General features: G+C 41.5%; 3 protein-coding genes across 4 annotated transcripts; 1 reads left to right on the top strand and 2 right to left on the bottom strand.

Annotated features, from left to right (window-relative positions):
- Positions 1 to 354: 354 nt before the first annotated feature.
- Positions 355 to 5092, top strand: mettl26 (methyltransferase like 26). The gene is made up of 6 exons (XM_037689695.1): positions 355 to 685; positions 865 to 1027; positions 2772 to 2831; positions 2914 to 2981; positions 3177 to 3255; positions 4481 to 5092. Exons 1-6 carry the CDS (start codon positions 492 to 494, stop codon positions 4535 to 4537), a joined length of 621 nt encoding a protein of 206 aa, XP_037545623.1. The 5' UTR covers positions 355 to 491; the 3' UTR covers positions 4538 to 5092.
- Positions 5093 to 5200: 108 nt separating this feature from the next.
- wfikkn1 (WAP, follistatin/kazal, immunoglobulin, kunitz and netrin domain containing 1) lies at positions 5201 to 8849 on the bottom strand. The gene is made up of 2 exons (XM_037689692.1): positions 8592 to 8849; positions 5201 to 6718 (listed from the first exon to the last, which is right to left on the bottom strand). Exons 1-2 carry the CDS (start codon positions 8847 to 8849, stop codon positions 5201 to 5203), a joined length of 1776 nt encoding a protein of 591 aa, XP_037545620.1.
- Positions 8850 to 10980: 2131 nt separating this feature from the next.
- LOC119422338 (ras-related protein Rab-40C) lies at positions 10981 to 14628 on the bottom strand. 2 transcript variants are annotated; one of them, XM_037689694.1, is made up of 7 exons: positions 14583 to 14625; positions 13906 to 14229; positions 13753 to 13813; positions 13616 to 13676; positions 12766 to 12843; positions 12360 to 12582; positions 10981 to 11660 (listed from the first exon to the last, which is right to left on the bottom strand). In XM_037689694.1, exons 2-7 carry the CDS (start codon positions 14057 to 14059, stop codon positions 11362 to 11364), a joined length of 876 nt encoding a protein of 291 aa, XP_037545622.1. In that variant the 5' UTR covers positions 14060 to 14229; positions 14583 to 14625; the 3' UTR covers positions 10981 to 11361. The 2 variants fall into 2 exon arrangements, with proteins under 2 accessions (XP_037545622.1, XP_037545621.1); XM_037689693.1 differs by having other exon boundaries at positions 13906 to 14628.
- Between the last annotated feature and the right edge of the window lie 351 nt (positions 14629 to 14979).

Below are 14979 nucleotides of genomic sequence, written 5' to 3'. Positions count from 1 at the left end.
CAAATATGTTGGTTGTGCTCAGTTTATACATTGAATTAAATCAATTAGATGTTGACGAATATTAAAGACTAATTTGACTCAATCTTAATTTACCTAATAGTATTATTTTTAACTAGAGACTTATTAATATTTGCATAAATGTCTAGGAAAGATTCAGTTTGTATTAAAATAGTTTTACGTTTTCCAAACAAACGGGGGAGTGTAGTGAGGAAACAAATGTATGTTATTCTGGCTCAAAACCACAAAATATAAAGTTTATTTTTGGAATAAATATCTATTTTTATGTTTTTTGTTCTTTGTGCCCGCCCTGTGTTCTGATTGGCTCTAAGGCCAGACACGTGACGTAACGCGGAAGTCGGCTCATTTATACTATTAAAAAAAAAGCGCTCGTGTCCGTTGTTTCAGCTCAGAGTGGTCTAAAGCCGAGCTAGCTGGAGTGGTTCCATCAATTATTCCGTGTAACTCGACGGCTGAACTCGGGCCTTGGCACGATGCTGAACGCCGCCGCGGCAGAGAGGAACAAGGAGCCCATCCTGGCGGTGCTCCGGGACCATGTGAACACCGACAGACCTCTGCTGGCTCTGGAGGTGTCCTCCGGGACCGGCCAGCACGTCGTTCACTTCGCACAAGCCCTGCGGAACATCACCTGGCAACCCTCAGAGTATGACCGCCATTCTCTGGCCAGGTAAACAATTCACGAAGCTCATTTTTGGTCATGTAAAGTTCGATATTTTTATTTATGCCTTCATTATGAAGAGGAAAAGATTGGCCTTTTAAACATGTTTACTTTTTATGCCGCTGGTCATGTGCGCTTTGTTTTAGTGAGCCGGAGATAACAATGGTGTCTTTTGTGTCCATTCTCAGTATAGAAGCGTACAGAGCTCACCACAAGCTGAACAATGTGAAGCCTGCCATCCACCTGGATGCTTCTCAACCCCATCAGTACTGGGGAGGGACTCAACCAGAGAGCCTGGACCTGGTGCTCAACATCAACATGATCCATATTTCTCCTATGGCTTGTACAGAGGTAGAACTAGTGATCTGTCGTTCACGAACGATTCGTTCAAATGAACGAATCATTTTTAACGAACTGATTCTTGGGATTCAGTGCACTCGAAAGAACTGCCGTTCCCATCACTACAGAAATATTTACCTTTGTGCATCTCTAGAATGCAGATTGTTCAGGTTTCACGTGAAGCCGAGCTTTTCTTTAACAACAAAACCAGCACCCTGAAAACTCTGGTCTCTTATTTTGTATAGTTGTAGATATTTGCACCGAGTATCACCCAAACAAAAGCTAAACTCCATGAAAATGGCATATAAGTTTGCAAATAAAACATTATAGAAAACTTCGGAATTCATTAGCTAATAATAATAAGGTAAATCCAGAGTTTTATTTAATAGGAGCCAGCAAATTATGCCCAGTAAGCACATTTCACCACTCCAGTTAAACATCCCTGATCCCACCCTTTAAATGGGGTATTTAGGGGTTTGTTTGTTTTGTCGGCAAAGACAACTTTGAAAATGACTTTCACATGTTCACAACAATCCAGGAAAACTCAGGGAATGTGAACACTCATCTACTGGTTAGAAAATGATCTTTCTGACATTGTGGAAGCACGTATTTAGCACTGATGCGTCACAGCAAGAAGGTCCCTGAGTTCAATCCCTGCTTTGGACCTGGGGGTCTTTCTGCATGGGGTTTACATATTTTTCTTGTGTTTGCGTAGTTTTTCTCCAGGAACTCATGCACGTTAGACCGCCTTCAGACCCAGGCCTCCCTTGCAAAACAAGAGATCTGTGATCTCCGTGGGATTGGCCTGGTTAAATAAAGGTTAATAAAATAAATGCATGTATTATTCTAGTTTCATTGAGTCATGTCCTGCTTCTACAGTGTGCATATGTATCATTCCTGATTGGCTATAGTGGCTTTTTAGTATCTCATGTTATACTACACAGTATACGTAATTAATTATTAGGAATAATTGCCATGTACCATACGTTACAGTGTACTACTCTAGTTCTGAGCGTTTTGTTTGACTGAAATATCTCCTGGAATGTCAGGATTTACTCAGGGAAAACAGGGAAATTTGCTTTCAAGTTATGCTGGAAAGCCTTAACGGCTTTTTTTACAGATATTCATCACTGTATTTTCTGTAGCAATATTTCTTTAACATGAATAATTTTGAGATTATTGCTGAAACATAGTCTTATAACAGCTTAAATACCAGCTTCCCAATACTCTTTAAATCAATAATTAGTATTCTCATAAACAAGCGGGCAGACCCTGTGAGAGTAGCAACAGAAGCATGACGATTTAAGTAGGTTTTGTTGTTTAAGAACATTTTAATTTATCTGATAAATATTATATATCTCAAACAAACTCACCTGGTTTGGCTTCACTCATGTATTGACTTATTCCGGTGTTCAAGGCACATAAAGAGGAACCGGCCTTGATCGCAGCAGGCCAAGTAGGGAATACCCTGGTGTATTAACGAGGTCTGCTTTCCACTTCTGCAGATGTGCATGCTAGTTGTGCTCTCATCAATGCACACGTCCTTTCCCTGCTCTTTGGAAGTCAAAATGTCTGCTGAGGAAATTAAAGCCATGTCAGAGTATTTTTACATTCTCAAGATGCATAACTCCAATCATAACGGTCTGAGGCTTTTTAGAATCTGTTTTTTAATCTATAAGAGAGACTATGAACAGAAAGATTTTATAATTAAACCCTCACTGCATGCGACATGACTCCAGCCTATTTTTCCATTAAGGGTTTATTCAAAGGAGCTGCGGTGCTGTTGAAGCCACAAGGTCTTCTTGTGACATACGGGGTAAGTGACAAACATTTTGTGCTGTTATTTAACATCAACATTAAAAATGTTATAATTACCACTATATGGTGTTCTCTTTCAGCCATATGCAGTGAATGGTCACATCACCCCTCAGAGTAACGTTGACTTCGACTTCAGTCTACGGCAGAGGCAAGGCACTCTTTGGTTTATTTCTCCTAAAGTTGGGAGGGGAGGGTGGTGATAGTCCTGTGAAAATACATGACCCCCACAGAAGCATCTGTTTCATATCACAACAATACCTGCTCAATGTTTGCATTTTAAAGATAAATGAGATTTTAAAAAAAATGAACGAATACATTCTTAAATTGACATTTTGTCTTCCAGGAACCCAGAGTGGGGCCTCAAGGATATCTCGTTTCTCAGCTCCTTAGCACAAAAAAATGGTTTGTTCATGGAAAAAATAGTAAGTATTCAGCTCATATGAGTACGACAGAGTATTAGGGCCACGCTAAGAAAAAAAAAAATACGAGAAAAAAAGTCTTAAAATTATGAGAATAAAGTCGTAACATTACAAGAATAAAGTTGTATTATGAGAATAGTCATAATATTATGAGAATAAAGTTAAAATATTATGAGGATAGTCATAATATTAGGAAAATAGTCATAATATTACGAGAATAAAGTCAAAATATTAAGAATAATGTTGAAATATTACAAGAATAAAGTCATAATATTACGAGAATAAAGTCATAATATTACGAGGATAAAGTCAAAATATTAAGAATAAAGTCAAAATATTACTAGAATAAAGTCATAATACTGTATTACAAGATTAAAGTCAAAATATGAGAATATAGGTGAAATACAAGATAAAGTAATAATATTACGAGAATAAAGTCCTAATATTATGAGAATTATTACATGAATAAAGTCGTAATACATCCTGTCCTGGGTCGGCTCACACCTGCTGTGGACAGCCTCCAATGCGAGTCACTGTGTTTATGAAGTAGTCCACGATCACTTTTGGGTCACTGTGAAATATGCCTCCATCCACATTATGTCACGTCTAAATGCAATGCAGCCAGTTTATCATAAGAATCCATATGCAACAGTGCACAGGGCCCCACTTCTATTGTACTGCTGACGTCAACATTCATCATTTTAGTGCAAGACTTAATTTTTCGTGTCAGAGTTCTGAGAATATTACGAGTTTATTCTCATAATATTGTGACTTTATTCTTGTGTTAGTTCAACTTTATTATTGTAATATTACGAGTTTATTCTTGTGATATTTTGAGATTATTATCATAATATAACGAGTTTATTCTCATATTACATCTTTATTCTCGTAATATTATGATTTTATTCTTGTGTTATTTCAACTTTATTCTCGTAATATTACGAGTTTATTCTCATAATAGCTTGAAATTATTCTTGTACGACTTTATTCTCTTTAATATTATGAATATTCTCATAATACTACAATTTTATTCTCGTAATAATATGACATTATTGTCGTATGACTTTAATTTTTTAATACTATGACTTTATTCTCGTTCATAATGTAATTTTTTTTTTTCCCTTAGCGTGGTCCTAATACTCCATCGTATATGAGAACCCAACCCAAATTTTATTGAAAGCAAATTTAATATAGTCTTTGCAGGTGGGTGATAAGTATTTTGTTCTAGGTGGATATGCCAGCAAACAACAAATGCATCCTGTTCAGGAAGGAGAGTTTGGTGTGAGGTCTCCTGATGGTAAATCTCAGCATGAAGACCAGATTTGGAGCCGCGAGATCTAACCGCCTTATATTCAACTTTAAGCACAGATACGTGGCTCCATGTTTTTAAAATCATAAATGAATCACGTTAGCGCTGTAATTAAACGCACATTGATATTGTTTTAATCTGAATTGTTTTTCTCTATGACCGTTCGTTTTGTTTTGCACGGTTGAGTTAGACTTCCAAACATCTTACCTGTGTATTTTATTAGGCCCAAGACAACCATCTGTATGTTATTCTTTATTTTAAATAATGAAATTACTCAGCAGAAGTGATTTCAAGACGTGGTTAATAATAATACAATACATAAAACATAAATAGACACATGTAGATAGCTAGAGTAAAGAAAATGCAATGACAAAAAAACCTAAGTGTCACAAGAAAACATGGAACATAACCAGCTTGTTTAGCTGTTACTCTAGCTGTTCTTTTCTCACAATACAAAAAACATGTACGCGTATATCAAGACGTTATTTAAAGTTAATAAAACCTTTCCAAATGAGTTCGCATCTAGAATGTAATAAAAGTTGAGTGCCGTACACTTGAGAATATTAAAATGCTGTTTTCAAGAATGTTTTGTAAAATGATGTTTGACATCAGCTTCTTTGTGCCAAAAAGTCCGTCCTTTTACATCGTCTCACACGACTTTTTATTTATAGCATCCCGCAGCTTTTTGAGTCTGCGTTCAGTTATGGCTTTGACGTAGCTGTCTGACTGGATGATGGCCATGCCGTCCTGCACCGTTCCCATCACCAACAGAGGGTTTTCCTCAATGGTGATGTTGGGGCAGGGACAGCTCCAGTCAATCTTGGTGATGGTCACCTCCAGGTGTTTGGTACTGAAGAAAGTCAGGCCCATCTTTTCATCCCTCAGGACTTCTTCCAAGCTAAAGCGAGCTAAGCCAGAGTCCAGATCCTCAACAAGCTCCATCAGCCGCCCGACGATGGCAAAGTCGCTGCGGCACAAGCTGGGCATCATTTTCCCCCTCATCCGACAAGTCCTGCATGGCCTCCGTTTAGGTTGTGGACAGTTTGCTTCGCACTCCTTCTTGGTGTGGAAGTTGTTGTCGTTCCCGTGGCATCCACCAAAAGCAAAGGCCTGGCACTGCTTCATTAACGAATTCCAGGCCCAACGTGCCTCCCAGTTTTTGCAGGGACCCTGAACCGCTGGCAGGGAGCAGATCCCCATCCCCTCTCTCTGGCAGGATGCTTTGCACTCTTCATACGTCTCAAAACGGTTGCGACTGTCATCACAGCCACCATTGTTGAAGGTCATGCAGGAGCCCAGCTTGCCATCATAAAACCAGTCGACGTGTCGTTCTCCGCTGCAGACTCTCAGGTCGACTTCAGTCAGGCAGTCTGCGGGGGAAAATGGACGCCCCATTGGCATCTCAGGATCTTCAGAGAAGTCATCGTCTGCTCGGCGAATAACAGACAAAGGATAGTCCGCACGAAGCACTCCGACAGAATTCCTTGCGATGCATGTGTATATGCCCGTGTCCCACACCTGGGCATTATAAACGACGAGTTGTCCAATGTTTGTTATAACCACGTTGCCATACATCTGGTCGGGCTTCATAACTAGCCGTTCACGCCGATCACTTTGTTTCTCCCATGTGACATCAGGTCTGGGGACTCCAATGACGTCACAGTGGAAGTTGACTGTGCCTCCAACATAGATGGATTGGTGGTGGGGGTTGGAATACAGCGTAGGGGGCATGGGATCCTCCTTAGAGATTGTTGGGGTGGGATTAACAGTTGTGTCCTGAGGGATTGGACTTGTATGGGGACCGGCGAGGTAGAAGCGACATGGAGTCACAGTTAAAATCACCCCACGGATGCAGGCTTCTGCATCCATGTAGCACCGGTTGAAGTAGGTGAGGCCATCTGACGCGCAGGTGAAGTTGGGCTCTTTCTCACATCGGTCCTGGCACTTGCACACAGGTTGTCCATCCCAGATGTCACAGGTCGCTCCTTGCTGGCTGCAGATGAAGCCCTCACAGGTCGCCGTAGAGGCAGGGGATGTATCTCCATTCCCGCCACTGGTTCCATCCGGCTGAGCAGGGGTACCATCAGAAAAACGAGCAGCGACGCAGCTGTTGAGGCCACACACATTAGTGCAGCATTTCTCAAAATCAGCACAGTCCTGAACAAAAAGCAAAATTCAACCAACAGTTTAATACAAGAAGAAAAGAAAATGAGCCAAAGTTTAGATGCTGGGGGTGCATTTAGTCTCTGAACCATCAGTTCTAGCCCCAACCCTAGAGCAATGTTTTTTTGAGGTAACCTCTTCTATCGACTTTTCCCTCCTCAGCGAGTCATCCTTCTCCATCTAACTCTGTCCTCACTCAACTACCTCCATGTCCTCTAACTGCATCCATATCTCCTCTTTGTCTTTTTCCTGGCAATTGCATTTCTAGCATCCCTCTGTCATTATACCCACTGTCCCTCCTCTGGACATGTCCAAACCATCTCAGTCTGTCCTTTCTAACTTTATCTCCCAGTTGTTCAACCTGTGCTGTACCACTGATGATCTCATTCCTAATCTTATCCATCCTTGTCACTCCTAAGGAGAACCTCAACATCTTCATTTCTGCCACTTCCAGTTCTTTCTCTGTCTTTTTGTCAAAGCCACTGCCAGACCATACAACAGCTGGTCTTAACTGTCTTGTAAACTTTTCCTTTGATCATGCTGACACCATTTTGTCACAAATCACTCCTGAAACTTTTCTCCATCCACTCCATCCTGACTGGACTCTCTTCTTCACCTCTTTACCACATTCCCCATTTTCCTGGACAGTGGACCCCAAGTACTTGAAGTCCTGCACCTTTGTGACCTCTGCTCCTTGTAGCCTCACTGTTCCACCGGCCTCCCTCTCATTTACACACGTGTACTCCGTCTTACTACGGCTGACTTTCATTCCTCTTCTTTCAAGTGCATACCTCTAATCGCTTCTCAGCCTTTTGGCTAAGATTAAGTGTAGTATCATTTGGATACCTCCACCTCTCTAAATATCCTGATGCATGCTCAATAATCCAGGTAGAAAAATCTAACAAAGATAAGTCAGGTCCTCTAGTACCTGACTTATCTTTGTTAGATCCACCTCTCCAAGTTCTCTTCCACCTGTTCCCTGTTCACACCACAGATCACAATGGCTTCTGCAAACACAGTCCATGATGGTTTGAAGGCAACTACTTGCTTCCAATTTAACTTGATCTTTTCCTGCACTTTTAATTGATGGTTTATTTCCAATATTCCAAAATTAAGGGATGAAAAGAATTTAAGTTTATGAAAACACAATGACTAAGAACAAAGGGGCTTGCACAAGACATCACAACTTTTTGTGTATTTTAGAACCAAATACTTGGTGTTTAGAACACGGTCACTAAAATTAGACAGATAAAACTCTTGACCTAGACTTCAGGACCAGACTGGATATGAAGGGGTCTGCATCATTTACATGGAGTACCGTTTGACAATTGAACATTTTAGTTAGCGTCCACCTCAAGATAAGGTTTGATAACTTAAAGGTACTAATTTCAAAGTCATGAAGACTGGACCAAAAATAAAAAATCAGGAACTAATAAACTCAATCTGCACACAATTTTCCTCCACCAATGATTTATGCCCTTAAAAGTTTGTAAGACAAATTCAGGTTTTTGTTTACCTTCAGCTGAAAATGTGACAAATTAAACATTCTAGTCCAAAAAAAAAGTTTAGCAGAAGCCATTTGTGTTTGGTGCTATATATTTATGGCACATGATCCTTGATATTTCAGTCATTTCTTTCTTGCTAAATAGCAGATTCACTGATATTTCCACCTTAAGATCTTCACTAAGCGGGTGTTTGGAGAAGTCAGCCATATGATGCTTTGTTTACATTGAGTGTGGACCTGCATTTCAAAACTACTTGAGTAAACTCTTCACGCTAGTTTGGTTTTCATACATGGGGTAGAGTTTTAAATGGCCCCACCCTGTACCAAAGTTTCGTCATGGCTGTTGGTTTTAGATGATCTCACCTCATCCACGTTGCAGTCCCTCTCGCAGGTGCTCTGCGCATCGACCCAAAGGTTCGAGTTCAGCATGTTGGGGCAGAACCCTTCGTGTTCCACTCTGGATCCTGCCACACTCGCGCACAAAGAAAACTCCAGAAAGTCGCACGCCAGGAGCACCAGGACACACGCGTGCGTCCATCCTGTCAGCGGCTTGTTCGGGCAGGCTGCGTCGTGCCAAACCAAGCGTTTGTCTTCGTGGAGACGCAGAGGGGTTTCACACATTGTTGTTGTTTAGAATGAGACGCAAAGCGAGTAATTCCATCCCTCTTGGCTCTGCAGAGGATGATCAGTTGTGTGTGCAGCTTGGAGGAGTTGTCCGAACGCGCGCGATGGAAGCGAACTGCTGCACAATGAGGGAGGAAGACGCAACAGGAGCCTTTCTGGGAAGTGTGAATGGAGGGGGGGGACCCCCCACCCTCTCGCTCTGCTAGTGTCTGAAACTTTTATGAATCGACACCAGGAGCTGCACAACTGGACAAACATTGTAAAAACATCAAAAGCAGCGTGAGCAGCCGCGCGCACGGAAGTAGGAATATGTCCATGAATGCGCTTCAGACGCGTTTTTTTTTTTATTATTTATGGATTTTTAAAGTTCTCGTGCACGAGTCCAGATGGTTGCATACACTGGTTTTCTTGCACAAAGCCAGCAAAAGGTCCCCGCGGCGCTGGACACGAGGCGTGTCGCATCACGTCTCCCTGAACGCACCGCGCGCGCCCCTCTCGTCTAGACAAGGGGGTCAACTTCCCGGCGGTCAGGTGGGAAGAAGGGAAAGCGGCATATTTTGAACAGTGCGAGTCATATTTCAGGCAGGGCTTGGAAGTGAAGCTGCCCCCCTCCCCCTCCATCCTTTCATTGGCGGTGACCCCTGCAACCTTCCCGTGACTTCTGACCGCGGCGCATTCACGCGCTGCAGCCCGTTATCCAAAAACTGGCCAATACCGAGGGAGCAACTAATCAATTCAACCCCCCCCCCCCCACACACACACACACACATATCATGTCCCTCCTCCCACGGGTTTTAATGCACTTGAGCACTAGCAGCTGGGGGGGGGGGGGGGTATATTCCCATAATTCCCGAAGAATGCCTAAATGATAATAGTGATGCAACAGGCAGTGTACTCTTTATTTATTTTAAAGGTTTCCATGGAAACAAAACGTTCATGTTGGGTCTTACCTTCACCAGCAACCAAATGTTTACATACAGTGCTTTAAAATATTCTGGTGATCCGCAAGTTCTGGTCTCAACACCCAACAGATAACAGGCGCCATTAAAACATGCAGAAACACCCTGGGTGACCTTTTTACACCCCGAAGGTGTGGGGGGTGGGGGTGATCCTTTATATCATAACAATGTCACTTAGTCAGCTTTTTTAATGAGAATATAATTAGTTTAGATTAAAAGATACTTGTTGCAAAGTCATGAAGTCTTGCCAGCCTAATGTAGCTGGGTCACATGAAGCGTCCACGTGGTTTGAACCAGGTTTTGTTTACATTGAGCGCAGACCCACATTTCAAACATTCGGAAAATGAGTAAACGCTTTCAAACTGCTTCATGTGATACAATTCATTATAATTTTTACCTTTAGTTTTACACTTTGCAATAAGTAGCTTTAACATAATGTTCTGATATGCTCGTTCCGTTGCATCTATAATACCTCTTGTACAATAAACGAACCACGACGGTTTAACCCCCCACTATTCAACACATTTAGGAATGCTGGGAAATAAACTGAGCAGCAGAACAAACAAGCACTGGTGATGAATAGCATCTTATGTAGCCCATAGCTTTCCAACTCACAATCCCTCACGTGGCTGCAGAAAATACGCGGTTGAATACTGTTTTACATTCATAAATACGTAGCGTGAACATAAAATACCTCAAATTCCTGCAAATTTACAAAATCATAACGAGGCTAACTTTAAAGGCAAACACGCTGTAAAAGACCAAATGATCTGTACATTGATTTGTACAAAAAATTTTCCTCATCAATATTGATCTTTCACAACTTGGGACCAAACCAAAGCATGCCGCCGAGTTCAAATCCACTTATAGTTACACCAGAAACAAGATTTCGAGGTATAAAAGAACAGCAAGTGTGTGCATATGAATGAAACAAAGGGGGCCCGGGCACAACAAAACTTTTTGATTTGCCCAAAAACTGATTTTCAAAAGGACAGCTCCTAAATTCTTGAGTCTGGAAAGCTCGATTAGCCGGCTTCAAACCTATTCTGTAACTTTACTAAGATAGTTTGAGTTTTGAATAAACAGTGCAGAACATCTGAGCTTGCAAATGGGATACTGTATCATACAAAACGCCCAGAACACCCATCAAAACATCCAGGTGCTCCTCCACAGTCCGTATATGTTCAGTTTCAAGTCCAGCTTTAAATACCACCCAACCATATTTGTTTTTCAATAAAAGTAAATCATCTCTGTAGTGTTAAGAAGTAAGTGATAATCCTTAGTTCACATTAGTTGGTCCCAGGGAAGTCTTGATCACAGCGAGCCTCTGGATTATAGACAACAGCTAAACGAACACCCACAAGAGGCACCAGCAAGCACAAAGTGAACAGAACCCAATCCCTCTGTCCATGTCCGCTTCTAAAGATCAGAGGAAACATCTATTTTCATTTCTGACAGCTGGGCGCTCTCCATGCTCTTAGCCCTGTGATCTCTGAGGAAAACATCTTGAACGTCGGCACCACAGAGGCAAGGACTGATCCGCTCCTTCACTACGATATTTTACAGTTCCCCTTGGACGACGACGAGTACTTTGGAGGACTCTGCGGAGGCCTGAAGGACATGGAGCGTTTGAGACTGCTGGCTTTGCTTCCGCCACTGCCGCTGCCAGAAGCTGTGCTGTTGATCACAAAGTGCGAGCGTCCGTGCATCATGACGGCGTTCATGCCGTTGGCCATCGAGAAAGACTTCAGGTGCGATTTGATGGCAACAGGAAGCGGCAGCTTGTCGATGAGGTGCACTGGTGTGCAGGAGACGATGGAACGGCAGCACAGGTCTTGGAGGCTGAAGACTGGAACAAGAAAAACGAGTTAATTACCGTATTTTCCGGTGTATATGTCGCTCCGGATAATAAACTGCATCAGTTAACAAAAACATCATTAAGAGGAAAAAACATGTCGCCTTTATCGTGCGTCACTGCTGACCCATCGCGTTTATTTAATGGTCAAAACAGGTATATTTTGCCTGGGTGGCGGGGCGCCGTCGCGTACGGAGCCGCTAGCTTCCCAGCGTTCCTCCGCCTGCACCGAGTGGAGCGAGCGCACACGGGAAAGACTCGCTGTTGCAGTGCTTCGAAATTTAAAGCCTCAGTCAAAAGTTGAGTTATAAATATGGGGGGAAAAAAAATCATACATAAGTCGCAGGACTGACAAATCTATGCAAAAAACACTTATATGCCGGAAAATACAGTAGGTGTAAGCCTGAGAAAAATATAAATCTCCACAACAGTTCTCATTTTTATTTGGTTTAGAAAATATACTAAAAACGCTGACAGTGTGTGTGTCACTTGTCCGAGTTCTCAAAACTTTTATATAACCCACTTCTACTTTCTCCTTGTCAAAACTTGTTTTCAAATCCTATTTGGTCTTTCTGTATGTATTTGTAAAATTTTGTCGTTTTTACTTAACGCTTGAAATTTTTTAACATTATTTTGAGAATTTGTTAAAAAAAAAAAACTGACAATACATAGAGGAAAAAAAAAAAGGCTCACCTCTGTTGGGCCTCCAGAACTTTTCCATCCCGTGTCTCATCAGCACAATGCGCGACAGTTCTGTGAAGGACTCGATGACGTTGAAGTTGCAGAGAGGACTGACTTCAAAAAACGTCATGCTGTTCTTTTCTGCGTAGGCTCTCGCCTGCTCTGTCGGGACCTGCCGTTTAAAAGCCAGGTGAAGTCGGTTTCCTACCAGGATCCTGGGAACACCTGGGGCATGCTGAAGGAAACAAAGCAACTGGGTTCACAAACTAATGCACGTCTTCTATGTGTTTTCAATAACTGACCTAGTAAAAGACGTTACTAAGACTGAGGCTTCCAGTGACATGAATATATATTATACCCACTTCTACTGAGCGTTTCTTATACTTCTTTGTTGCCAACAAAAATGTAAATGGATTACCTCATCGATTTCCCGAATCCAACGATCAATTCCATCAAATGACCAACCATTAGTGATGTCATATACAAGAAGGATGCCCTGTTACAAAACAAGTTCAAGTAAGTCCAATTAATTCAAATTTAACCAGAGTCCAGATAATTCAGTGGGAAGTGTTGCTGCTTTTTTTGTTGTAGTTTCAAACAAATTGAAACAATAGAAGTTTTCATAGCATTACTCGACTAACAAAAGGGAGGAAGGACAGGTTCCTAAAAATCTGTGGCGGTGTTCTTGCCATGTTTTTACCTGCTCTGTTTTAATAATTATAACCAAAACAGAAACTACTTTGTAACACCGACATCTGATCCTCCGCTTGATTCCGGTGTAAAACTTGGTATGCACAAAAGAAAGTCTCACAACAAACTGACTAAGCACTGATTATAAAACATTACAGTAAAACAGCTGTAAACAATCAAATATTTTCAGTCATTTAAACGTTAAAATTCATGTAAATACAATTTTTAACTTTTCAAAAATAACAATGAATAAAAACAAACTGCCACAAATCATGAAGTAACATATTGCGGTTGAATCCAACAGTTTTATGGTCAATACACCAGGGAGAAACTTTACTGATAATTATGTGTAAGACTGAGAAAAATTTAAAAAACTCATTAAACCTTTTTACTCATTATTGTGAGTGACTGTACACGACATTCAGGACTGAAGTCATATTTATCTCGCTGTAGGTTCTACAATCCAAACTCCTGACCTAATGACTGTGTTTCAGAGACCCATTCAGGTGCTTTAGGACTAAATGAAACGGAGCATTACACCATCAAGAGAAAAACAGGGATATTGATGTTTAAATCACCTGTGCTCCACGTGAATAGGACCTGAAGATGGTGCAGAATCTGCCTTGTCCTGATGTGTCCCTGTGACACATAATCAGAAACATTAAAAACAACAATACACTGCGAGTCGTCTTTTGTTGACTTGCTTAAAACTTACCACAGCTCTAATTTAACTCTTCTACCATCCAGCAGAATAGTGGTGGTCTTGTAGTCAATTCCTAAGTGATCACAAGCCACACATTAGTAACTTAGACGGCCATTAAAGGTTTACAATTTAATAATAAACAGGGTAACAAAAGTGGATGTTTACCGCTGCTGTAGACGTAAGGAGACTCCACAGATCCGTCCTGCAAACTTTCCAAGATTTCACCTTTTCCCACATCGCTGTCTCCCACCAGAAGAAATTTCAAGAGATAATCGTAGCTCTTGACGGGGCTGTTTTGAGTTCCCATCATCCCGCGCATTGGTCCCGGTTTACAAAGAGCTTCTATAGCTCATCAGATTTGTGCGGTTAACAGTAGGCGAAAATCCGGGGGGCCAATCCCAAGAGTCTCGACCGGGGTGGGAAGAGAAGAGCTCGGTGAGCGCCGTTTGACGATAGCCGTTAGCTGTAGCTAACTAGCTAGCTGGTCTACTAAACTGAGTAACAAGCCCTATTTTTAGTTTGTTCGTTGCTACCACCTATAAGAACGATCTTATTCCACCAGACTCAATAGAAAAAAAAAACAATATCGCTCAGTATTTTTAGCATTAGACGGAAAATCAATGATCAAAACAACATCGGACGCTAGCTCGCTCGTTAGCTGGGCCAGCTAACACAAACGTTATTACGCAGCATTATTTAGCAAAAAAGCTGAACTGCAGCCACAAGATGTTTAATAAAACGTTTAAATATGCTCTACAAAATTAGATACGAATTACTATTCAATTTGCGTAATAAAAAAACAAGCTAATGAAGGACAAACGCAGCTTTCGAACAAAACGCACTTCTAACCAGTTTTGTGTAGGAACTTCCTGGTCGCGAGTCCGTTCATTGCGTAACATCCGAAAACGGACTACCAAAATAAAAGACTAAAGATTATTATGTTTACATTTTGTGTGTTAAATATTTTTGAATCTAGACCTTTTAAAATGTTAAAATAAGCATTAATGTTAAAAAAAGTCTACTTTTAAAAATAAATATGTCTACATATTGTGGGCGGCCGTGGTGCAGTGGTAGTGGCAGCCGACCTCTGATCGGAAGGTTGGAGGTTCGAATCCCGACTTCCCACACCATGTGCCGTTGTGTCCCTGGGCAAGACACTTAACCCCGAGTTGCTCCCGGTGGGACTGGATGGCGCCTTGCATGGCAGCCTACCGCCACCGGTGTATGAATGTGCGTGTG

The sequence above is a fragment of the Nematolebias whitei genome, chromosome 16 (assembly GCF_014905685.2).
Source record: "Nematolebias whitei isolate Nwh7 chromosome 16, NemWhi1, whole genome shotgun sequence".
Classification (NCBI taxonomy): Eukaryota; Metazoa; Chordata; class Actinopteri; order Cyprinodontiformes; family Rivulidae; genus Nematolebias; species Nematolebias whitei.
The sequence above is the reverse complement of the archived record's forward strand: the minus strand, read 5'-3'. Positions and strand labels throughout refer to the sequence as shown.